The sequence below is a fragment of the Dendrobates tinctorius genome, unplaced genomic scaffold (assembly GCF_039654945.1).
Source record: "Dendrobates tinctorius isolate UK_male_01 unplaced genomic scaffold, ASM3965494v1 ptg000051l, whole genome shotgun sequence".
Lineage (NCBI taxonomy): Eukaryota > Metazoa > Chordata > Amphibia > Anura > Dendrobatidae > Dendrobates > Dendrobates tinctorius.
In genome coordinates this window covers 21,165,884-21,192,466 of record NW_027361719.1, presented here as the reverse complement: position 1 = coordinate 21,192,466, position 26,583 = coordinate 21,165,884, and the positions used below count along the sequence as shown (strand labels likewise).

General features: G+C 46.2%; 1 protein-coding gene across 1 annotated transcript in view; it reads left to right on the top strand.

Annotated features, from left to right (window-relative positions):
• LRP1 (LDL receptor related protein 1) overlaps positions 1-26,583 on the top strand; it is a 518,911-nt gene that overhangs the window by 391,761 nt on the left and 100,567 nt on the right. The window contains exons 45-52 of the mRNA XM_073576846.1: positions 7,954-8,079; positions 8,423-8,551; positions 9,442-9,561; positions 9,888-10,001; positions 11,285-11,434; positions 11,597-11,719; positions 12,870-12,986; positions 13,067-13,195. Of these exons, the coding sequence (XP_073432947.1) occupies positions 7,954-8,079; positions 8,423-8,551; positions 9,442-9,561; positions 9,888-10,001; positions 11,285-11,434; positions 11,597-11,719; positions 12,870-12,986; positions 13,067-13,195 (1,008 nt within the window). The remainder of the gene's footprint in view (positions 1-7,953; positions 8,080-8,422; positions 8,552-9,441; positions 9,562-9,887; positions 10,002-11,284; positions 11,435-11,596; positions 11,720-12,869; positions 12,987-13,066; positions 13,196-26,583) is intronic.

The following is a 26,583-nucleotide window of genomic DNA, read 5'->3' as shown; positions in this document are numbered from 1 at the left end:
CTGGCACTGGGTGCCTTGACTGTGTGGGAGGCATCAGGAAATCTGAAGATTACCAAAGGATTTTGGGTCGCAATGTAATGCCCAGTGTCAGAAAGCTGGGTTTGCATCCTAGGTCATGGGTCTTCCAGCAGGACAGTGATCCCGAACATACTTCAAGAATCACCCAGAAATGGATGGAAGCAAAGCACTGGGGAGTTCTGCAGTCGTCAGCAATGAGTCAGGATCTAAATGCCATTGAACACCTGTGGTGAGATCTTAAAATTATTGTTGGGAAGACGGCGCCTTCAAATATGAGAGGTCTGGAGCATATTGCAAAAAAAAGTGGTCCAAAGCTCCAGTTGAGACGTGTAAGAAGCTCGTTGATGGTTGTAGGATGTGATTGCAGTTATTTATACCATAGTGTATGCAACCAAATATTAAGTTGAGGGGGCAAACATTTTGTCTGGACCATTTGTGGGTTTTGTGTGAAACGATGTCCAATTTGCCTTTTTTTTCTGTTTTTTTTTGTGTTGTTCCAATTCACCTAAAGGAAATAAACAGGTGTATAACAAAACGTGTAATTGCAAACTTTTTCCGGGAGAATTACTTCATTTTTTGGAACAATTTCAAAGGAGCCAACACTTTCGGCCATGACTGTATGAGCACCTGCTGTTTCATCTGAATACTTACTTATAAATTACTTATGCTCCCCGCCCCTGGCCAGGAGCTGTGGTTTGTGCTAACCATGAACCAGAGCAGGGATGTCAAACTCAAATACGCAGAAGGCCAGCATTAAAAGCTTGGACAAAGTAGCTGTCAAACCTTGATATTTATTAAAAAAAAAAGTCTGCAGTTGAGGACGTTTTTCCGTATCATCAAATATAATGCTTCACTTTTTCATATGGAAAGAAACTTAAATGGATTGCCCAACGAACATAGTACATTTTAATTAATAGATCTTAGAATACAAATTTGGAATAATATAAAATGTTATGTAAGAGCAGTAAAAAGCATGTGGCCTAATTTAAATATGTAATAACAAAGGCTCTAAATCCTTAAATAATAAAGTATGATGTAAACAAATGTGCTCACAAAAACAGTAAGATACCCCCACAGTGAATTCTTCCACAGTACCCTCTACATGCACGGCATGATTACCCTACTGTAACCCCCTTCACTCAATCCCCCCGACAAAGAATGTTTACCCCATCACAGTATAATTCTCCAACAGTGAACCCCACACAGCCCTCAATACAGCATAATTGCCACAAAAAGTGCTCCATACAGTATAATGGCCCCACATAGTACGCCATACAGTATAGTGGCCCCCCTTAGTGCTCCATTCAGTATAATGGGTCCCACATAGTGCTCCATACAGTATATTGTGCACCAGATAGTGCTCCATACAGTATAATGGGCCCCACATAGTGCGCCATACAGTATAATGGGCCCCATATAGTGCGCCATACAGTATAATGGGCCCCACATAGTGTGCCATACAGTATAATGGGCCCCACATAGTGCTCCAAACAGTATAATGGACCCCATGTAGTTCTCCATACAGTTTAATGGGCCCCACTTAGTTCTCCATATAGTGTAATAGGTCCCACATAGTGCTACATACAGCATAATGGGCCCACATAGTGCTCCATATAGCATAATGGGCCCACATAGTGCTCCATACAGCATAATGGGCCCACATAGTGCTCCATACAGCATAATGGGCCCAAATAGTGCTCCATACAATATAGCGGACCCCATATTAAGAAAATAAATATTCACCTCTGCCCGCTTTCCTGCTGCTCCAGTCTCTTCATGGTGTCTTCAAATCCTCCGCACAACTCGGTACGGTGGGCACGTTGTAATGACATCATTGCTGAGACGTCAGACACAGGGGGGAAATGATGGGAGAGGGAGCGTCAGCTGACACTCCCTCTTCCTTCATTCCTTTCCACTGTATCATAGATGCCGATATAGTTGAAAGTGCAACCCAAGTGAAAGTGTGATAATGGGCAGGGGGTCAAGCCCAGCGTCGCGGGCCAAATAATAAATACTTACCCTGCTGGCCAGGTTTGGCCTGTGGACCAGAGTTTGACATGTGAACTAGAGCAACGCTGCATGGTTTGACACAGCCATTACACAGTACACAGCAGGAGCACATTTCTAAGATTATTTAGCACAGAAACATTTTTTAACACATCCAATAGTGGAACTTATTGTTATTGCAAGATCTATTGATTAAAATTTACTTTTTAGGATAGCCCCTTTAAGTACCGGTATATATGCGGTCTACCATACAGAATATGTTGATCACTGTAACCAAGAAAGCTGACCATTCAGTTTTGTACGTTGTGTGAGAATCATGTGGGAATAGTGGATGAGGGCAGGTATATCTCGCCCAGATTCCTTTCCTATGTGGCCTAGTCTGGTCAGTATCGCACCTGCTTGCTAATGAATAATGGGAGGTGGATATAAAAGGATGCAAGGTGGTTGTGTGAGTGTCTCAGCCTGGGAACACAGAGAGCCTGTCTGTGTGAGAGACACACGTTAGTGGAAGCAGTGCCCACGGCAACTGTGGTTTGGCTGGACGGGAGAAGCCCGCCAGTTGGTAGTTAGGTTGTACTTTGTTTAGTTAGTGCCGGACAGGCAAGGATTTGTTTTATGTTTTATTTCCTTTTGCATTGCTTTCACCATTAATAAACCTGACCCAGAGTCAGTTATACCCGAACCCCAGCTCTGCGCCTGAGTTTTATGCTGAACGCACGTGACCTTTGACCCCAGCAAAGGCGACCCCGGAGTGTTTTATCACATTGTGGTGGAGAACGCGGGCAGCACGTTGCAAGCATGAGCATGGAGGATGTGGTGAAAGCGCTGGTACAGTCCACCGCCGTCCAGCAAGAAGCTAATTGGGTGATGATGGCCCAGCTGAAGGAGTTGGTGGACATGACAGCTACCGATCGTTCACTTCTCCAGCAGGTGGCGCAGCGCCTGGCAAGCCTACATGAGGTTAACCTGGAAGCCGAGTCGAGAGTGATTCACGTGAGTCGGTACTGGCAGAAGATGACGACCGAAGATGACGTCGAGGCATACCTGACCACGTTTGAACGGACGGCGGTGCGAGAAAAATGGCCGAAGGCATGATGGGCCGGCCTGATTGCCCCGTTTCTTTCCGGTAAGGCCCAAAAGGCTTATTATGACTTAGAGCCTGAAGCCGCGCAGGACTTTGACAAACTGAAAGCCGAGATCTTGGCCCGGCTGGGAGTGACGACCGCTGTCCGTGCACAGAGAGTGCATCAATGGACTTATCAGCCGGATAAACCACCGCGGTCACAGATGTTCGACCTGATCCACGTGACGAAGAAGTGGCTACAACCCGAGGTGTTGACAGCGCCAGAGATAATCCAGAGAGTCGTCATGGACAAGTACTTGAGAGCTCTACCGCCAGCCCTGAGGAAGTGGGTAAGCCATGGAAATCCTACGACGGCAGATCAACTGGTGGATCTGGTTGAACGTTACTCCGTGGCGGAAGGACTCCGAGACGACGCTACCCCACCTCGTTCTTCATCATCTCCACGGGGAACCGGTAAGACTGTTCCAGGGAGTAGGGGAGAAGGAAAAATCCCTAAGACAGTGGGGGAGGAAAACGGGACTGCCCGCACTGCGAGGCCGAGAGTAACGAACTATGGTCTAAGCAAGGGGCCCGTTAGGTGTTTCCGCTGCCAAGAGATGGGACATATTGCTGCGAACTGTCCGGTCACTACTGAACCCATGCAGTGCGACGTCACAGACTCTAAAAACCGCATGTCTATGGTTGCACGGGTAGTGAGTGTGAATGCCGGTCAAAAGGATGTGGAAAAACACTTGTGTGATTTAACTGTTGATGGCAAAAATGTGGTGGCATTGTTAGACTCGGGAAGTGTGGTGACTCTGGTGAAGGCCAGTCTGGTGTTAGCCCCGACTGGACCATCAGACAAATTTTCTGTAACGTGTGTGCATGGAGACACCTGTTCGTACCTCACCACGGTCATATGCATTACTACTTCCTATGGGTCTGTGCAACATAAAGTGGGACTTGTCCCGTCGTTATTGCATGATGTTATCCTGGGCCGGGATTTTCCCCACTTCTGGCAATTGTGGGAGAATCAGTTGATGCCCTCGGGTAATAGTGTACATGATTCTTCTCCCAGGGAGCGTGTGGGTCTCGAACCCCTGGAAGAGGTCTCCCCGGAAGACTCGGGGGAAGAGTCTGCGGGAAATGACCTGCAATTCCCGTTTTCAGTTATGGCGGGTGATACGGAGGAGACCGGGGAAGAGGAGGAGGCCGACAGCCGTCCACCTCCCCCTTTGTCGGATTTAGAAGTTCAGAAAGATGACTTCCAAAGCGAGCAAATAAAGGATCCTACCCTTTCTCAGGCTAGGACAAATGTAAAAGTGATAAATGGGGTACCCGTAGAACCTGGCTCTAGGCTGGCATATCCTTACATGGTTCTGGAGAATGATTTACTCTATCAGATAGAGAAAAAGAGGGAAGATACGGTGCAACTATTAGTCGTGCCAAAACCCTACCGGCGGCAGGTGCTGGACCTGGCCCACGGACATGTGATGGGAGGTCACCTGGGAGTCCAGAAAACCACCGAAAGGATATTACACTGTTTTGTTTGGCCAGGCATGCATCACGATATTCGTGTATATTGTGAGTCTTGTCCTGACTGCCAAGCCTCTGCACCTAAGCCCCGGTTCTGTAGCCCTTTGGTACCCCTACCTATTATTGAAGTCCCGTTTGAGAGGATTGGGATGGATTTAGTTGGGCCCCTTCCACGGTCTGCACGTGGACACCAACATATCCTGGTCATCTTGGATTATGCCACTCGTTACCCGGAGGCCATCCCTTTGCGTAACACGGCCACCAAGACGATTGCCAAGGAACTGGTGCATGTGTTTAGTCGGGTCGGTATACCAAAACAGATACTCACCGACCAGGGGACCCCCTTTATGTCCAGGGTAATGAAGGAGCTCTGCCGATTGTTACAAATCGAACCGTTACGCACATCCGTGTATCACCCTCAAACAGACGGGTTGGTCGAACGGTTCAATAAAACTCTGAAGCAGATGCTGAGAAAGGTGATAGACAAGGATGGGAAGAACTGGGACTATTTACTTCCGTATTTGCTTTTTGCCATCAGGGAAGTACCCCAGTCTTCCACGGGATTCTCGCCTTTCGAGTTATTGTACGCCCGACGTCCTCGCGGACTGTTAGACGTTGCAAAAGAAACCTGGGAGGGTCAGGTCACACCGTTTAAAACAGTGATAGATCATGTCACACAAATGCAGGACCGTATTGCGGCTGTTATGCCTATCGTCAAAGAACACATGATACAGGCTCAAGGAGCCCAAAAAAGAATCTATGATAGGGGCGCCAAGATCCGTACGTTTGCACCCGGAGATAGGGTGTTGATCCTGGTCCCCACGGTGGACAGTAAGTTCCTGGCAAAGTGGCAGGGCCCCTTTGAGATTAAGGAAAGAGTTGGTGAAGTAAACTACAAAGTATACCAGGCAGGTAAACGGAAACCTGAACAGATTTATCATGTAAATCTGATAAAACCCTGGAAAGATCGGTCTGCCTTGTCAGCGGAGCTGGCCTGTCCCGTCTGCTCACATACCGTACCGGAGGTACGGGTTGCAGAGACTCTCTCGGAGCGGCAAAAGACGGAGGTCAGGCAGTTTCTACTTTACAACCAAAAGTTTTTCTCAGAAAAACCCGGACAGACTACGCTAATGAAACATGACATTGTAACGGAACCTGGTGTCACAGTTCACGTAAAGCCCTACCGAATCCCGGAAGCGCGCCGTGACGCCGTTTCCCGAGAAGTGAAGGCAATGTTAGAGTTAGGTGTCATTGAGGAATCGCACAGTGCTTGGTCCAGCCCGATTGTGCTAATTCCTAAACCGGACGGCACCATCCGGTTCTGCAATGACTTCAGGAAACTGAATGCGGTCTCAAAATTTGATGCCTACCCTATGCCCTGGGTCGATGAGTTAATAGATCGGTTAGGTAAAGCCCGGTATATTACGACCCTAGACCTAACAAAGGGGTATTGGCAGATCCCTCTGGCGGAGGCTGCCAGAGAAAAGACGGCATTTGCTACCCCAGAAGGTCTATTTCAGTATGTATATATGCCGTTTGGACTGCACGGAGCACCGGCGACCTTCCAGAGACTGATGGATCGAGTCCTGAGGACACATAGGCAGTACGCTTCGGCCTATTTGGATGACATTGTCATTTACAGCTTGGACTGGGAGACTCATCTCCAGAAAGTACAAGCTGTGATTGACGACCTGTGGGAGGCAGGTCTAACCGCGAACCCCAAGAAATGTCACATCGGGCTAGAAGAAGCCCGGTATTTGGGGTATGTAATTGGGAGGGGTGTTGTTAAACCCCAGGTTGATAAGATTCAGGCGGTTCAGGACTGGCCACAACCTGTCAACAAGAAGCAGGTGCAAGCCTTCCTGGGGATCGCCGGCTGTTATCGCCGGTTCATACCCAATTTTGCAGCCATCGCTACCCCCCTGACGGATCTTACAAAAGGGAAAGACTCCGTCATGATTAAATGGAGTTTAGCGGCTGAAGAAGCCTTCCATAGCCTAAAACGGACACTTTGCTCTCAGCCCGTACTGGTGACTCCGGACTTCCGCAGCGAGTTTGTGGTACAAACGGATGCCTCTGATACCGGTATCGGGGCCGTACTCTCACAAGTGAGGGACGGAGTGGAACACCCAGTCCTCTATCTCAGCAGGAAGCAAAGGTATGCAGTCGTGGAAAAAGAGTGCCTCGCCATTAAGTGGGCTTTAGAGGCCCTCAAATATTACCTGGTGGGCCGAAAGTTCAGGCTGATCACTGACCATGCCCCTCTCAAGTGGATGCACTTGAACAAGGAACGGAATAGCCGGGAGACCCGGTGGTTCCTTGCACTGCAGGCCTACACTTTTACGGTGGAGCACCGCCCAGGGGTACAGATGGGGAATGCAGATGCCCTGTCCCGAATGCACTGTTTGGCGGGTGTCATTGCTCGACCGGAGTGGTCTGAGCAGAGGGGGGGGATATGTGAGAATCATGTGGGAATAGTGGATGAGGGCAGGTATATCTCACCCAGATTCCTTTCCTATGTGGCCTAGTCTGGTCAGTATCGCACCTGCTTGCTAATGAATAATGGGAGGTGGATATAAAAGGATGCAAGGTGGTTGTGTGAGTGTCTCAGCCTGGGAACACAGAGAGCCTGTCTGTGTGAGAGACACACGTGAGTGGAAGCAGTGCCCATGGCAACTGTGGTTTGGCTGGACGGGAGAAGCCCGCCAGTTGGTAGTTAGGTTGTACTTTGTTTAGTTAGTGCCGGACAGGCAAGGATTTGTTTTATGTTTTATTTCCTTTTGCATTGCTTTCACCATTAATAAACCTGACCCAGAGTCAGTTATACCCGAACCCCAGCTCTGCGCCTGAGTTTCATGCTGAACGCACGTGACCTTTGACCCCAGCAAAGGCGACCCCAGAGTGTTTTATCACAGTTGGTTATTCTTACTGACAACCAGTACCGAGTTGTGCTTTATACCTGACACATTGTGTTCAGACAGGATGCGGTTTCCTTTAAATGAAGAGAGCTTCTGAGAACACTTTGTATATAGCGCCACCTACAGGCTAGTTGAGTATATCCCAATTATTGAAGGATCTGTTTCTTTAGAGACTTGGGAATTGAATCATGGGGCCAACGTTTAAAAATGAAATTGTGTCCAGTGTTACTACTATATTATCATTATTCATTTTTATATCAATGCAGTTTTTTTTAAATCGCAAATTCTTGAACTTTTTTTTTTTGCCCACTCAGTAGGTAGCACAGAGAGTGGGAAGTGTGTGCGTTATGTAGCGTTCATTACTTAGATTTAGCTGTAATATTAATACACATCGTTTTGCTTCTATTCAAGGTGAGTTATCCCCGTGCAACACCAACAGTAGTATATGTCAGGACCTGTGCCTGCTCACCGCCGACGGCAGGGTGAACTGCTCCTGCAGAGGGGACCGGATTCTGCAGTATGATTTCACATGCAAAGGTAATACAATATATATATATATATATATATATATATATATATATATATATATATATATATATATATATATATTATATATATATATATATATATATATATATATTATATATATATATATGATATGTGAAATGATTCCTCTGGATACATACTGTAAATCAGCCCATGGCTTTCTTTATTTCAACAGCCTAACAATTTTAATGAATTATTCCCATTTGTTATAGTGAAGATTATGATGTAGAGAACTCTCTGTAGTGATTGATATCTGGTCCTATTGTTTGTAGTGGCCGCCAGATCCTTATGTAGCTCCATCCCTGATGTCTTACCTTCTTCCTCCTTTCAACAGCCCAGAACTCCACCTGCAATCCCCATGACGAGTTTGAGTGTGGTAATGGCGACTGCATAAACTACAGCCTGACCTGTGACACCGTGGCGCACTGTAAAGACAAGGCAGACGAGAAGCACTCGTACTGTGGTAAGCGTGCAGCTTCTGCCCACTGCATTCCCTACATTACATCCCTGGACTTGTCACATACCAGATGTGAAGTAATCCAGAAGTTCAATGACTGTTTTTAACATCCATATGGCCGAGCTGCATTTGTGCAACCATGTGGCTCATTGATTTAGGTTCAGGATACAGTATATTTGTAGGATGCATTAAAGTATATATTTCTTCGCAAGATTTCACAGTACAACTTGCATGCATTAATAAATAGATCTCTTGAGGCTGGTGTACTTACTTTGAAAATCCATGTCTTGGCTGTATGACCCTGATATTAGGATATTCATAATATGCTAGTTTGTAGATAAGGCAGGAACACGTTTAAAAAAGTAATATACAACCATTCTGACATGGATTATCAAAGTAAGGACAGCAGCCTCACCAGGTCTGAGATGTATTTAATAATGTGCACACTTTGTTCTGTAAAATCTAGCAACATTACTTTTAACACAGGTATTTACCTGGACATTTGTGGAAATTGGTTTCAATATGGAAGGAAGATGTTACTGGAACTTTACTGACAGTTTTGAACTCAATGGAGACAAATCCGAGAACTATGGGTCCCCATGCAGTTAGTGTGGTGATGAGTTGTGTCACAGAACATATCTGCTCTGCTACGTCCCGATAGTAGCACGTTCCAGAAATGGAAATGTTCCCGTTAGTTGATACCCTGTGTTTCGCACACAATACAAATCACTTGGAGCGAGAGGTCGGCAGTTTACAGAACACGATGGTCAGGTCTTTTGGTTCCCATTTTCTCTTTGCAATGCCATGAGTCCGTCAGCTGCCAGGCTCGGTAAATTACAAAGTGGCAGTAAATCCCAGTAAGAAATGGTGCATTGTTCACTACCTGTTGTCCACAGCTAATCGCCGCTGTAAGAAGGGTTTCCGGCACTGCGTGAATGGACGTTGCATCTCTACTGCCAACTGGTGCAATGGTCTGGATGACTGCGGTGACAACTCGGATGAGATATCTTGCAACAGTGAGTATGTCCAACCGGCCGGGTGTTAACCCTTCCTCTCCTTCAGTCTATCCTGTTTTCAGCTGTAGATTGTAGTAAAGTTTTTCATAAAATAGCCTTTCGGAATATTTCTCTTGAATACTCTCAGCCATTACAGCATCAGTCCATTTATGAGCACCAGATGTTTTTCTTGGTTGTAATTCAGTTTGTGCCATTGAGAATATTCTTCATGGATAATCCTAAAAATATGAATAGAACAAATCCATCAGCTGGCTATAAAAACAGGGATAGAAAACTATATTTTGCCTTTCCCCGGGGTTACTAGTGATCCATTCTTTGTATTACAGAGACTTCGTGTGCCCCAGAAGAGTTCCACTGCCGGGATGGAAGTTGTGTTGGTAACTCGAGTCGCTGTAACCAACTTATTGAGTGTGATGACGCCTCCGATGAGATGAACTGCAGTAAGTAATATGTCACTCATCAGCAGGCGCCTCACAGATAACTATCGGACATGGGCATAATGGGCTGCCAGGAACTTAAAGGCGTTCACCAGGAATAGAGAAAAAAAATAAAAGAAACTGTCATTAGGAATATATTCCTAAATAAATAGCAGATTATTATCTTTTGTCTTGAGAGGTAATCACTATATAAGTAAAAGTACCATCACTTTGTTACAGTAATAGAAACCTGTCCTAGAATGTTACTGGGACACCTGCCTGTGAGCATGTGCGGTGTGAAGCCACAAGCTAAATACGAAAAATAAATGATTTTATTAATCCTATAATTAATGGGGCAACATGCAATGAGGCTAAAAGGGGGGAACACCTGTGCACAAGACACATAAATCCCCTACAGTCCCTATTTTTATTCCTTGTGTGTGTGTATGTATGTGGAAGACATTAAGCTGACACTAAAAGTGATGAAAATATGTAGAAGAAACTGTATTGAAATCACCATGGGATTAATGTGACAGTAACTGGACCAGAACAACCGTAGTATGTATGCTTGCAGAGGTTAACAATTCATCACAGAACAGGGATATATCTTTGGGGAAGAGAGCCAGGGATCCACCACTCCCAACGCACGTTTTACTTGAAATGCTTTGTCCAATATATACATGCTTAAATTTATTTAGCTCATTGACACTGATTGTGGTTTTAGTTGTGTGACACAAAGATAGCCGACTTATTACTATTCATCTTATTACTATTCATCTATACAGACAACAGTCCGGACTCTGCACTCATCGCACAGGGCACTGGAGGAGATTGTGCTCAGGGGGAGACACTTGGAGACACAGCAGAGACAGCACCGCCCCTGAAACGAGCATCATTGCTGATGTGGGCAGGAGCAGTGACAGTGACCATAGACTCTGCCCCCCTGATGATGATGATTCATTTGAGCATCACCAGTGCCTACTCAAAAGAAGCATCAGATAGGAAATAGGCAAAAAAAATAAAATACAAAAGCAGTTACTGTAGTTAGGGAACGGTAGGGAATTTTTTAAAGCAAGCATATGAGAAAATACCGGTAGCTAAGGATTATGGGATTAAATATATAAGGACTTAGGAGAAAAATCCTTTGCATTCGGACCACCCCGTTAAGATGCCTGGAATATATTCCTGGCCCTATGTGTTTTTTAGATTCTTTGTGTCTGTCAATCACTTTTAGTTCAGTATATTTGCCTCCTGGATGGTCCATATGTCCATACCATCTTAATTGCTCATGTTTCTTTGGCCCCTAGACATCACTGACTGCAGCAGTTACTTTAAGTTGGGCGTCAAAGCCGGAAGTTTTCAAAGGTGTGAAAGAACCTCTCTCTGCTATCTCCCCAGCTGGGTCTGTGATGGATCAAATGACTGCGGTGACTTCACCGATGAGATGAACTGTCCAGGTACATGAAATAGAAGAAAAATTAGTATAAACAATTTTTAGGAATTGTGGGTTATAAATGATATCATTAGCTATACTAAAGTCAAAGCCACCAGCCAAGCGAATGCTTTTTACTTTGCTTTGAAAACTTTTGGAGACGTAATATAATTTCACATTTCTCCAGGAGTTCGCAAGCCGCGGTGTCCAGTGAATTATTTTGCCTGTCCGAGTGGACGCTGTATTCCTATGAGTTGGACTTGTGATAAGGAAAATGACTGTGAAAATGGAGAGGATGAAACACATTGCGGTAAGAAACTGAAGGGGGTCGGACATCTCAGATAGTTGTCTTCTAGAGCACATTTTTGGGAAAAATAGTTTTTCAGGATAAAAATAAAGGAAAATACTTAAATCAGATATTTAAATAGATTAATAATAATCTTTTTATTTATATAGCGCCAACATATTCTGCAGTTCTTTCCACTTTTACATACATTATCATCACTGTCCCCAATGGGGCTCACAATCTAAATTCCCGATCAGTATGTCTTTGGAATGAGATTTTTTCAGAACAATAATGGCTTATTCTATGAATCGTCCTTCAGTTCGTAATGTGGGGAGGGTCCTACCCCCAGTAGGTACAATAGAAAAGAAATAGTCTTCAAATATCTGGTGCCTTCACACATTGCAGAATTTGTCCATACAAACATTGCAATTATTTATTTATATATATATATATATATATATATATATATATATATATATAATATATAATTTTTTTTTCCATTTAGATTTCTAGAAAATAAACCTTTACATGCACATCATGCCTTGCCATTGTGTGTGGTGCCTAAGAGGTGTGTGAATTTGTTTCCTTCTGCTGATCATGGGGCATCAGGGTTTGAACCCCTGTAAACATTTTTGTGGAAAATGCCTTTGGAGCATATTTGGGTCTCTATTTATTCAACACTTTTACTACAACTGCTTGTACACGTATGTCATAGTGCACATAGGCTGTCCTGGTTCTCGGCAGCGCGTCTTCTGTTTACATAGGGCGATGTGATGCCAAGAACGATGATCTTTTAAGCAAATCAAAAGATCATTTCACCTAACGAACAAGATTTTTGACCTGCATCCAGTTTACTAGGAACACTTGTTCCCAATAATCGTGCAGTATAAATGCAGCTTCAGTCAGCATGAGATAAGGAGGAACTGGCAGCGTAGTTCTAATGGCACAGGTGTAAAATCTGCAATATCAAAAAAAATGTGACATGACCATTCCTTGAGGTGGCTGCCACCTGAGAACCAGGCTGGGCTGGCAGGCAAATGCGAAGATTTACTGAATTGTATGGAGGACCATATGGGCTGCTGTTTGTTGGGCCTAATTGTAGATTTATGGAGAAGATTCGTTCTCGTTATTCACCAAGTTCCTTGTTTGAGATTTTGTTTTGTCTTTTGTGCAGACAAGTTTTGCACCTCCATGCAGTTCGAGTGCAATAACCACCGCTGTATCTCCAAACACTGGGTGTGCGATGGATCCGATGACTGTGGGGACAAATCTGACGAGGACATCCGTTGCCGTAAGTCACCTGCCTAAAGTTTTGCCTTCCTGTTTTTCATCAGAGGCGAATGTTAGCAGCAATGCTTCACTGTATTCCAGAATCTGCTACATGTAGCCCTGAAGCCTTCCAGTGTCCCAGTACCCATGTGTGTGTACCCCGCCGCTGGCTGTGTGATGGAGATAAAGACTGCCAAGATGGAGCGGATGAAAGCGTCCATGCCGGCTGTGGTGAGCAAATTTCTGCACCTTGTTTAATTCTGTTCTTCGCATCACAAAACACCTGTAAAAGGCCACCAATTTGAGAAAGCTACCCCTATTGAATGCATAATTCGTGTGATGGAATATCTATTTCCATATATAACCTGTGTCCATTTCCAATTTTCTCTGTAATGACCTCCCAGCCGGACAAAATTTACATGGTCATCTAAAAGAGACTTGTAAGATATCCATTTAATCCTGAGTTTGTGAACTTTGGTGATATCCTAGGATTTCCAATGTTATAAAGTGCTGGTATATGGGACGTCTCACTTCTGGAACACCTATGGTTCAGAGCATCAAGTGGACAAGGCATTTTTGGCATGCTGCAGTATTCAAGTTAAAGGGACGGCTGCAATTAAGGGCCTTAATCAAGATAAAGGGACGGCTGCAGTTCCCCTACTGAGTCGAGTGGCCTGGAGTACCACTCTACAGGAAAAATTTAGACAAGGATGTACTGTTGTGCTCAAAAATTTTCATACCCCGGCAGAATTTCAGCTTTCTTGTCCTTTTTTCAGAGAATATGAATGATAACACCAAACCTTTTTCTCCACTCATGGTTAGCGGTTGGGTAAAGCCATTTATTGTCACTACTTTACTTTTCGGCGCACACACTGTGTGCAGAAGGTCAGAGCGGGAGCGTGCCAAAGAGAAGACCTAGCTCAAAACATCTTGCTATTGAAGGCAATGAGTGGCACATGCGCAGGATAGGAAAAAGGGGGATAATTTGGAAACATGACTGCTCATGCGCTACCTGCGCCATTTTGTTGGAGACGATAGTTTTTCGTAGAGACCACAGAAATTATTTTGGCAGTGCGATATTTAAACTAGGAGGCAGGTCACTGACTGATCAGTGACCTGTCATTCAAATGGCAGGATGAATCCGAGGTCAGTGCAGTAAGGTAAGACCCTGCCCTCACGCCATCACCCCCATGCACAAAGATAAAAAACACCCTTTGGATATCTTCACCCCAGGTATCCCAGTGCTAATATGGCTGTGTGTGTACTTTACTTTGCAAATTGCTGCTGACAGGTTCCCTTTAATCTGATTAGAGGTAATCTGGTTAGATGCTTTGAAAAATAAATGGAGTCCTAATCCTCCACATACACATACTTTGTGTTTATGTGGAGGTACTTAAGGAGCATTTAAAGTGGGTGATTTTGACCCATTAAAGAGCTATTCCCAAAATATCAGACACCGCTCAGAGGCTCAAAATCCTGAAATGAATATAGTTGTCAAATGCCATCAATTTTGCCGCTCCGGATATCGCCTCCTGCCAGTCAGAGGCCTTTGCCTAACTGGTTGCCCATGGATATGACCTGTAGTTCTTATATAACAGGTCGCACATGCTCAGTAGACACTGGGTATTCTTCTATAGTAGGGATCCTGTTCTTACTGTGATGTGAGATGGTGAATGTGTAGCAGCATGCACATTTCTGTCCATATTTGTTATAATGGATACAATGCACATAGAGATGGGCCTTTATACTGTCTGATAGAGAATGTGTTTCTTTTGCTCACAGCAACCAGTCAGAGCCCAGCTTTCATTTGGTAAACAGATCAGGTAAATTGAAAGCTGCTCTATGATTGGTTGCTATAGGTAACTTTGGAGCCATGAGAGGACACATAGGGGAGATATATCTAAAACACATACAGATTTGGAAGATAGAGAATCAGAAACCTCTACACAGGGTGTTCGGGATAGACAAGAATTATATTTATGGATACAATACTATAAACTATGTACTGCAGTCTCCTTCTGCCTCGGAGCCCACTAACAGATCACAGGGAATCTGGAGGGAGCGTGGAGAAGAAGCAGGGCGTTGTGGGAAATGTAATTTATGGTGATCACATGGTTAGCACTGAAGGACCCCCAATTGATACTGAGCAGAGAGACAATATTAGCCAGTATTTGAAGGCATGGATGGGTTACTTCAGAAAGGTTATTGGACTACTTGGGGTTTGAAAAGAAAAATAATAGATTTTGGGATTATCCCGTTAACCCCTTCACTCCCGCAGCTTTTTTTGATTTTTCGTTTTTTGCTCCCCTTCTTTCCAGAGCCATAACTTTTTTATTTTTCCATCACTATGGCCATATGATGGCTTAATTTTTGCAGGACGAGTTGTACTTTTAAATGACACCATTGGTTTTACCATGTCGTGTACTCGAAAACGGGAAAAAAATATTAAGTGCGGTGAAATTGCAAAAAAAGTGCAATCCCACACATGTTTTTTGCTTGGCTTTTTTGCTAGGTTCACTAGATGAAACTAAAACTGACCTGCCATCATGATTCTCCAGGTCATTACGAGTTCATAGACACCAAACATGCCTATCTTCTCATATGTAAGTGGTGAAAAAAAATTCCAAAGTTTGCTAAAAAAAAAAAAAAAAATTGCGCAATTTTCTGAGACCTGTAGCATCTCCATTTACTCTGTCGCCTTATTGGGGGACACAGAACTGTGGGTGTTATGCTGCTGTCCACTAGGAGGCGACACTATGCATAATCTGAAAAAGTTTAACTTTGGCTCCTCCTCTGCAGTATACACCCCTGGACGGCGTCGGCCTTCTCCAGTTTTTGCTTAGTGTCGCAAGGAGGCACACCTAAGATTTTTTTCTCTCTTCCGTTTTTTTCCTTAATTTTTTTCAACGGATTACAGATGAAGAAAAGCGGGTCTCCAGTGAGACTCCCGGCATGGCTCCCTCCTCGGTCCCCTATTAAGGGGTACCTGGTTGAGGTCGAGATGGCTCTTCCCCATGTCGCTCCTTCCCCAGTCCCTCGGGTACTGGTTCGAAGTCGAGGCCCCCCCACCTCCTTCCCCAGTTCCTTGGGCTCTGGGTTGAGGTCGAGGGTAGGACGAAGCCCCCTGAAGGTGACAGCAGCACCCTCCCTAATCCCCCTCTTGGGGCATTAGGTCGAGACACCGCAGGTAGGGCCTGTACCAGGCACCATTCGGCCACTTACATGTTCAGGGACCCCAGCCCAGCTGCAGGCTCCTGTTTGGACCAGGGGAGGTGCAGGCAGGCATGGCACTTGTCAGAGACAGGGCTCCTGGCACCCCTGTCTCTGCGGCAGCACCAGCTGCATAGCGCCTCAAAGGGACCCCCCACAGGGCCCAGGTGGCGCTCATGTCCCCACCGCTAGCCTACTGTTCAATCCAGGGGGGGTCTGGTTGGAATCCAACCCTCCCCCGGACAACCGCGCCGTCCTGGAGCCCTTCTGGGCATGAGCTATCAAATTTAGGCCGCGGCTTCGGCCTAGCCGAAGTCGCCGCCTTATTCCCGCCCCCCCGGCCCTCCCCCCGGATGACGAAAAATGACACTACAGTGTCATAGAAGGGGCGGATCGAGACAGGAAGGGCGTGCTTTTAGATAGCTCCGCGCGCCCTTTTCAGCTCTCTGCCCCCTTCCCCCTCCACCTCAGAATCCGGTGGCCATCTTGCTGCACCTGAAGAAACTGAAGGCAGCACAGCGGTCTCTGGGGGGCACAAGACGTGGGATTTATCAGCGCTGGACCTAGGGGGAGCACCGGTGGGGTAAGATCACAGCTGGGTTCTTTGTACTCAGCTGTGAGTTCCTGTAACCTATAACGCTCCCCTACTCCTCCTTTCCTCTGCGTAGATACCCCTGTAGGGCCTCTGCGAATAGGTACTATGTCGGGCTCAAGGAAAAGGACCAGGCAAGACTGCTTTTACGCAGTCTGCACAGCCTGCAAGGCCACTCTCCCCAGCGGCAGCACGTACCCGCACTGCCGGGACTGTACCCAAAGAACAGCAACGCTTCTGCGGCCGCTACTGCGCCGGAATGGGCGACTCAGATGTCGCAGTCTATGACAAAGTCTATAGATAACCTGAACGCTACTGCAGGGTCATGTCTCGGCTATGAACGTTACCCAGCAAAGGGACGTCCGGTATCAGGAACAGGCCGCTTACGACAGTTCAAGACGTAAGCGGACCCACAGGTCGCGTTCATCTGCGTCCTCACATAGCACTAGGTCATCCCCCTCCAGGGAGAGGCACAGTGGCTACAGGTCACCGAGACCGTCCCCTGATAGAGAAAGACAATGTGGATCTCCACAACGATCCCAGACCACAGAACAGCCCTAGTTCGCCCGCTAGGGAGCTCCTTAGCGATGCGAAGGACTCAGAGGGCATATGTGACTCCAACTCAGATAACGAAACAAGGAACGCTCTGCTCCCTTGTCCCCCTAGCAATACTGCGCTAGTTGAGGATATAATCTCTTCCACTAGTCCGTCTCGCGCCCGGCACAAAATCATAACCGTTCCCCTCGCAGGGACAACACACGGGCAGCACAGAGGCCGGACAGAAACTGGCAGTCAAAGGCAAGCCAGGCAAAATCCAAGGGAGGGAAAGCTCAGACTTTTCCTTCATCATGACTCATCCCCTCCGGAAAACACCCCACTTGTAGGCGGACGACTGCTACTCTTTCAGCAGGTCTGGCTGCCTATTACAGAAGACAGGTGGGTCAAGGAAATAGTATCTTCAGGATACAAGATCGAGTTACTACCAGCCCACCGCACAGGTTTTTTTCTCTCTGTCCCTCCAAAACCTCCACTCAAAGCTCGAACCTTCCATCAAGCGGTTTCATCCCTCCTGCAAGCAGGAGTCATAATACCGGTTCCAGCAGACGAGCGCTTACGAGGGTTCTACTCCAACCTGTTCGTGGTGCCCAAAAAGGGAGGCAGCGTCCGACCCATACTAGACCTCAAGCAACTCAATAAGTATGTTCGAGTTCGTCACCTTCGCATGAAATCCCTCCGGTCAATCGTTGTGTCCATGGAGGAAGGAGAATATCTCGCCTCCATAGACATACAGGACGCATACCTGCATATACCGATTGCTCCGCCCATCAGAGATTTCTCAGACTCGCAATCAACCAAGACCATTACCAGTTTGTGGCCCTCCCGTTTGGTCTTGCCACGGCTCCCAGAACATTTACATAGGTCATGGCAGCTGCCAATGACGTTCTGCACTCCAGAGGCATAGTAGTCGTTCCATACCTGGACGACCTGCTCATCGGGGACCCCACCTTCAAGGACTGCGAGGTCAACGTCTCAATCACGATCGACACTCTGAGTCGCCTGGGATGGTTAGTCAATTTACAGAAGTCCTCGACTACCCCGAGTCAGTCTCTGACCTTCCTGGGGATGCTATTCGACACCTACAGGGGCTGGTGATCCTCCCCAGGGACAAGGCACTGGCCCTCCGTTTGGGAGTTCACACTCTCCTCCGCAGTTTTCCCCGATCTCTCCGGTAAGCCATGAGGGGACTGGGCAGGATGGCAGCGGCAATGGAGGCGGTACCACTTGCCCAGTTTCACCTCAGACCCCATCCTCAAGTCCTGGGACAGGACTCTGTTCTCCCTCAACAGGGAGTTCCGGTTATCAGCGAAAACCAGGAGGTCCCTGCACTGGTGGCTCCAGCCAACCTCGCTTACAAGGGGAAAATCCTTTCTCTCCGGTCACTGGAAGGTTTTGACCACCGACGCAAGCCTTACGGGTTGGGGCGCGGTACACCAACATCACAGAGCGCAAGGCAAATGGTCACCAATGGAAGTGACCATGCCCATCAACATCCTGGAAATTCGGGCCATCTTCCTGGCATTGAAAGCCTTCCATCACTTGCTAGCAGACTCTCATATCAGAGTGTAGTCGGACAATGCCACGGCGGTGGCATACGTGAACCATCAAGGCGGCACCCGCAGCATCCAGGCGATGAACGAAGTAACACGTATCCTACACTGGGCGGAGGATGCGAGGTCGGTACTCTCTGCGGTCCACATTCCGGGTGTGGACAACTGGGAAGCCGACTATCTCAGCCATCAAGGAATGGACTCGGGGGAGTGGTCTCTCCATCCCGAAGTTTTCCATCAGATCTGCCATCGTTGGGGGACCCCAGACGTGGTTCTGATGGCATCCCATCTCAATGCCAAAGTTCCCAATTCATGGCCAGGACGCGCGATCCGCAGTTGCTCGGAGCAGATGCCCTGGTTCAGGACTGGACCCAGTTCCAGCTTCTGTACATTTTCCACCCCTTCCCCTGATTTCCAGAGTCCTGAGGAAGATCAAACAAGAGGGTGTTCCCACCATCCTGATCGCTCCAGACTGGCCCAGGCGTACATGGTACGCCGACGTCGTGCAACTCACAGCAGACGCACCCTGGCGTCTCCCCACACGTCCCGACCTTCTGTCACAAGGCCCGTTCTTCCACCAGAAATCAGGGGCTCTCAATTTGACGGCTTGGCCATTGAGACCTGGTTTTTGACCCAAGCAGGTTTTTCATCGGACGTTGTTAAAACCATGATCAGGGCTCGAAAGCCAACTTCATCCAAGATTTACTATCGTACCTGGAAGGCTTTCTTCACATGGTGCGAATCTCGTGGGCACATCCCACTCCCCTATTCTCTTCCAAAGGTCCTCGGTTTCCTTCAGTCAGGCCTGGACGCCGGGCTATCCCTGGGCTCGTTTAAGAGCCAAGTGTCAGCGCTTTCAGAGGCATATTGCTAACAAGCCGCAAGTGAAGACTTTTCTCCAAGGGGTTTCCCGATTGGTTCCCCCCTACAAACATCCGTCGGAGACGTGGGACCTCAACCTGGTCTTGACAGCACTACAGACACCTCCTTTTGAACCCCTAAAGGGGGTCTCACTCCGCTTTCTATTACAGAAAGTGGTTTTTCCTGGTGGCAATCACCTCGCTACGCAGGGTGTCCGAACTTTCAGCTCTTTCCTGCAGACAACCCTTCCTGGTTTTTCATCAGGACAAGGTGGTTCTCCGTACAGTGCCATCCTTCCTTCCAAAGGTTGTGTCCACCTTCCACCTCAATGAGGAAATCTCACTACCATCTCTTTGCCCGGTTCCCGTTCATAGAATGGAGAAGGCTCTGCATACGCTTGACCTTGTCAGGGCATTGCGTATTTACGTGTCTAGGACTGCTCCCTTCCGGAAGTCTGATTCACTTTTCCTTCTTCCAGAAGGCGTTCGCAAGGGCCTACCGGCTTCCAAAGCCACCCTTGCTAGGTGGATCAAGTCCACCATTCAAGAAGCCTACCGCCTTAACAATTCTCCTCTTCCGGACGGTATCACGGCTCACTCTACGCGGGCGGTAGGGGCCTCTTGGGCCATTCAGCATCAAGCCTCGGCACATCAAGTGTGTAAGGCAGCCACTTGGACTAGCCTGCACACATTTACAAAACACTACAGAGTGCATACCCAGTCCTCAGCGTATGCGAGCCTGGGTAGACGGGTCCTGCAGGCGGCAGTACCCCAAATTTGGGAAACTGTATTCGTCCACTGCTTCCCACCCAGGGACTGCTTTGGGACGTCCCACGGTTCTGTGTCCCCCAATAAGGCGACAGAGTAAAGGAGATTTTTGTGTACTCACCGTAAAATCTCTTTCTCTTAGCCTTTAATTGGGGGACACAGCTCCCACTCTGTTGCCCTTGCGGGCCGTTGTTACGGTTGGGTTCTCATATTGTTTGAGCTGGGTTCTCATATTGTTTAAGCTCGTTTATAGTAGCCTTCTTACAGGCATGGTTATGTTTTTGGTATATTCCTCCTAATGCTTTTGCACAAAACTGGAGAAGGCTGACGCCGTCCAGGGGTGTATACTGCAGAGGAGGAGCCAAAGTTAATCTTTTTCAGATTATGCATAGTGTCGCCTCCTAGTGGACAGCAGCATAACACCCACGGTTCTGTGTCCCCCAATTAAAGGCTAAGAGAAAGAGATTTTACGGTGAGTACACAAAAATCTCCTTTTTCGTGATCTGGGGTCGGGTGAGGGCTTATTTTTTGCGTGCCGAGCTGACGTTTTCAATGATACCACTTTTGTGTAAATACGTTCTTTTGATCGCCCATTATTGCATTTTGGCGATCGGGTTAATGCTTTTATTTTCTTGATAGATCGGGCGATTCTGAACGCGGCGATACCTAATATGTGTATGTGGAATTTTTTTTTATTGTTTTATTTTGATTTGGGCGAAAGGGGGTGATTTGAACTTTTAGGTTTTTTTTATTTTTAAACTTTTTTTTTTTAACTTTTGGCATGTTTCTATAGCCTCCATAGGAAGCTAGAAGCATGCACAACCATATGGGCGATGAGCAGATCGCCCATTTGTAGCAGATTTACTGCTGTGCTTTGAGCGCCGACCACCGGGTGGCGCTCAAAGCCATCTGCCTGGAACAACTATAGAGGTCTCTATGAGACCTGTGTGTTATGAGCTCATTTTCTGCTCCACCAGTTGAGAGTTCCCCTTCCGTTCTCCCTCTGGTGGTGACAGGAGGTAGTGAGGTTGGTTTGAGTGGTAGTGATCTGCCACCTGGTGAGGAAGATAATGATTGGATCTCTGGAGTATCAGACTGGATATAAGACAGCCGACGCCCTATCCAGGTGCTTGTGATTCAGTCTGCTTCTCAGGTCTAGGACTCAGCTCTGTTCCAGTCTTCTCAAAGATAAGTTTGTTTTTTGCTATTGTTCACACTTGCTCTTGTTGGTCTTTTCAGTTTTTTGTGTGGTCAGCCAGCCTGGCTGGGTTGTGCTGAATTTCCACTCTTATTTGCCAAATTGCTTTTTTTTTGTCTCTTATTAGATTGGCCTCTTTTTGCTCTGTCTCAGAATATTTCAGAGTGCTGATATGGTGGGAGAAGTCTAGTGACTTCAGGGTTAATTTTGCTATCAGTTGTGTTGGACATTTTGTAGGGTTTTTTGGCAGACTGCAGACAGTGTCTTTTCTTACCTGTCTTTTCTAGTTAGTCGGGCCCCATCGTTTGCTCAGCCTTTGTTTGTGTTTTCATCTTTTTTCACCGTCAATACATGTGGGGGGCTGTCTCTCCTTTGGGGTCTGCTCTGGGGCAGTTAGTTTCCCTCTTTTCCTGCTTTAGGCTTATCTAGTTCCCCGGTTGTGACGAGGCATCTAGGACCACCGTAGGAACGCTCCACGACTGCTGCTAGTTGCGTGTTAGGATCAGGGGTCTGCAGTCTGCATAGTTACCAACCTCTTTGGTTTTCTGAGACTTAGCTTGTATTGTTTTTTATTTCCTCTTCGGCTACCTGTTCATAACACCTGTAGTTGTCCAGGCAACGTGACGCCGACCCCTGATCACGTGACGGGGGTCGGCGATGAGCTCATTTCCAGCCTGGCGGACGGAAATGCTTTTTAAATGCCCGCTGTCAGCTTTGACAGCGGGATTTAACTAGTTAATAGGTGCGGGCGGACGGCGATTCCGCTCGCGCCTACTGCGCACATATGTCAGCTGTTCAAAACAGCTGACATGTCGCAGCTTTGAGGTGGGCTCACCGTCGGAGCCCACCTCAAAGCGGGGAACCTTACCGATGACGTACTATTCCGTCATCGGTAAGGAAGAGGTTTAAGGAGCACTGATAACTACATACTAGTTTACTGGCCTATTCACGAAAACTTTATTTGGACAAATAATCGTTAATATGATCTTTCTTTCACCATACAGCATCAGCTTGTCGGCAGCACATGCATGGTTTCCATGAGGTGCTGCCAAGAACTATCATTTTTATGTCAGCGTAAAAGACTAGATCACTGGACAAACAAACCTTTTAGGCTATGTGCACATAATGCGTTTTTGCGGCAGTTTTATACGCGCCTAAATGGCCCCAAAGCGCAATGGAATATCACTATGGAGTTAGTAATGGACAGGTGTCTTATAGATTCCTCTCCATTACTAACCTGTGGGCTTGATATCACCTGACAATACAAAGGTGTCACCAACCCCACAAATATGAACCCCACTTTGCACCGCTAAAGGGCAAGTGGGAAGAGCAAGGTTAAGTGCCAGAATTGGGGCATCTATAAGATGCGCCATTTCTGGAGCAACTGAGAGCTGATGTTTTTAGCCTGGGGTGGCCAATATCCATAGCCCCTTCCCAGGCTATTAATATCAGCCCACAGCTCTCTGCCTAGCCTTTGCTGGTTCGATTTTATAGGGGGACCCCATGTCAATTTTTTTCTGGGGTTCCCCTGTAAACTAGCCAGTAAAGACTAAGCAAACAGCTGTGAGCTGATATTAACCCCTTTTTGACATTTGATGTACTATCCCATCCAGGTGACCAGGGCCCGTGTGACCGTGGACGGGATAGTACGTTATTGCGATCAGCTGCGCTCACGGGGGTGAGCGCAGCTGATCGCGGCCGGGTGTGAGCTGATTATCACAGCTGACACCCGGCACTATGTGCCAGGAGTGGTCACGGACCGCTCCCGGCACACTATGATCAAACATGATCGCAGTGTTCCGGTGGCATAGAGAAGCATCGGGCAGAGAGGGGGCTCCCTGTGTGCTTCTCCAAGACCCTCAGAACAATGCGATGTGATCGTGTTGTTCTGAGGGCCTCCTTCCTGCAGGACCCCGGATCCAAGATGGCTGCGGGGTCCTGCAAGGAGGTAGCTTCTCAGTGCCTGCTGAGAAGCCTCCTGCACTGCCCGTCAGATCGCTGATCTGACACAGTGCAGTGTCAGATCAGCAATCTGACATTATATAGTGATGTCCCACCCTGGGACAGTGTAGAAAAGGGAAAAAAAAAATACATGTGAAAAGTATTTTAAAAAAAATCCTAAATAAAGAAAAAAATATTCCCCAATAAATACATTTCTTTATGTAAAAAGAAAAAAAACCATAAAAGTACACATATTTAGTATCGCCGTGTCCGTAACAACCCGCCCTATAAAACTGTCCCACTAGCTAACCCCTTTAGTGAACCCCTTAAAAATTTTTTAAAAAGTCAAAAAAACAATGCTTTATCATCATACCGCCGAATAAAAAGTGGAATAACACGTGATCAAAAAAATGGATATAAATAAATGTGGTACCGCTGAAAAATGTCATCTTGTCCCGCAAAAAACAAGCCACCATACAGTGTCATCAGCAAAAAAATAAAAAAGATATAGCTCGCAGAATAAAGCGATGCAAAAAATAGTTTTTGCATCACCACATTTTGAGAGCTATAATTTTTCCATATGACCAAAGAGTCATGTGAGGTTTTGTAAATCAAACCCCCCTTTATCATCCCCTTAGTTAGGGAAAAATAATAAAATTTAAAAAAAAATGTATTTCTTTCCATTTTCCCATTAGGGTTGGGATTAGGGTTAGGGGTGTGTTAGGGTTAGGTTTGTGGTTAGGGTTATGGTTAGTGTTGGGATTAGGGTTAGGGGTGTGTTGGGGTTAGGGTTGGAGTTAGAATTGGGGGGTTTCCACTGTTTAGGCACATCAAGGGCTCCAAACGCGACATGGCGTCTGATCTCCATTCCAGCCAATTCTGCGTTGAAAAAGTCAAACGGCTCTCCTTCCCTTCTGAGCTCTGCCATGCGCCAAAACAGTGGTTTACCCCCACATATGAGGTATTGGCATACTCAGGACAAATTGCACAATAACTCCTGGGGTCCAATTTCTTCTGTTACCCAGGGGAAAATAAAAAATTGGGGGCGAAAAAATCATTTTTGTGGAAAAAAATGATTTTATTTTTATGGCTCTACGTTATAAACTTCTGTGAAGCACTTGGGGTTTCAAAGTGATCACCACACATCTTGAGGAGTTCCTTGGGGGTCTAGTTTCCAAAATTGGGTCACTTGTGGGGGGTGGGAGTTAGAATTGGGAGGTTTCCACTGTTTAGGCACATCAGGGGCTCTCCAAAGGCGACATGGCGTCCGATCTCAATTCCAGCCAATTTTGCGTTGAAAAAGTCAAACGGCGCTCCTTCCCTTCCGCGTGCTGCCATATGCCCAAACAGTGGTTTACCCCCCACATATAGGGTATCAGTGTACTCAGGACAAATTGCACAATTACTTTTGTGGTCCAATTTCTCCTGATATCCTTGGGAAAATAAAAAAAATTGGACTTGAAGTAATTTTTTTGTGAAAAAAAGTTAAATGTTCATTTTTTTTTTTTTTAAAGATTCCAAAAATTCCTGTGAAGCACCTGAAGGGTTAATAAACTTCTTGAATGTGGTTTTGAGCACCTTGAGGGGTGCAGTATTTAGAATGGTGCCACTTTTTGGTATTTTCTATCATATAGACCCCTCAAAGTGACTTTAAATGTGATGTGGTCCCTAAACAAAAAATGGTGTTGTAAAAATGAGAAATCGCTGGTCAAATTTTAACCCTTACAACGTCCTAACAAAAAAATATTTTGGTTCCAAAATTGTGCTGATGTAAAGTAGACATGTGGGAAATGTTACTTTTTAAGTATTTTGTTTGCCATATCTCTGTGATTTAAGAGCATGAAAATTCAACGTTGGAAAATTGCGAAATTTTCAAAACTTTCACCAAATTTCCATTTCTTTTCAAATAAACGCAAGTCATATCAAACAAATTTACCCCTATCATGAAGTGCAATATATCACGAGAAAACACTATCAGAATCACCTCTCCATGGAAGCGTTCCAGAGTTATTACCTCATATAAGGGACAGTGGTCAGAATTGTAAAAATTTGCCCTGTCATTAGCGTGCAAACCACCCTTGGGGTAAAGGGGTTAAAAGCCTCGGAACCTTTATGGGTATTGGCTCCTTCCCAGGATATTATCATCAGCCGTCGGCTTTCCCTCTGCTGGTTGTGAAAATTGTGCGGGAGCCCACACAATTTTGAAAAATAAACAGATATTGCGTCTCATGCAGATTCCTGATGGTTGCTGTTTTGTTACAGCACATGTGGGTTAATTATATTAGAATCATAGAATCATAGAATCGTAGAGTTGGAAGGGACCTCCTGGGCCATCTGGTCCAACCCCCTGCTCAAAGCAGGATTCGCTAAATCATCCCAGTCAGATGTCTGTCCAGCCTCTGTTTGAAGACTTCCATTGAAGGAGAACTCACCACTTCTCGTGGCAGCCTGTTCCACTCATTGATCACTCTAACTGTCAAAAAGTTTTTTCTAATATCTAATCTGTGTCTCCTCCCATTCAGTTTCATCCCATTGCTTCTAGTCTTTCCTTGTGCAAATGAGAATAAAGTTGATCCTTCTACAATGTGACAGCCCTTTAGATATTTGTAGACAGCTATTAAGTCTCCTCTCAGTCTTCTCTTTTGCAAGCTAAACATTCCCAAATCCTGCAACCTTTCCTCATAAGACAGGGTTTGCAGACCGGTCACCATTCTGGTCGCTCTTTTCTGAACTTGCTCCAGTTTGTTGATGTCTTTTTTAAAATGTGGTGCCCAAAACTGGACACAACATTCCAGATGAGGTCTGACCAAAGAGGAGTAGAGGGAAATAATGACTTCACGTGATCTAGACTGTATGCTTCTGTTAATACATCCTAGAATTGCATTTGCCTTTTTTGCTGCTGCATCACACTGTTGACTCATATTCAGTCTGTGATCTATTAG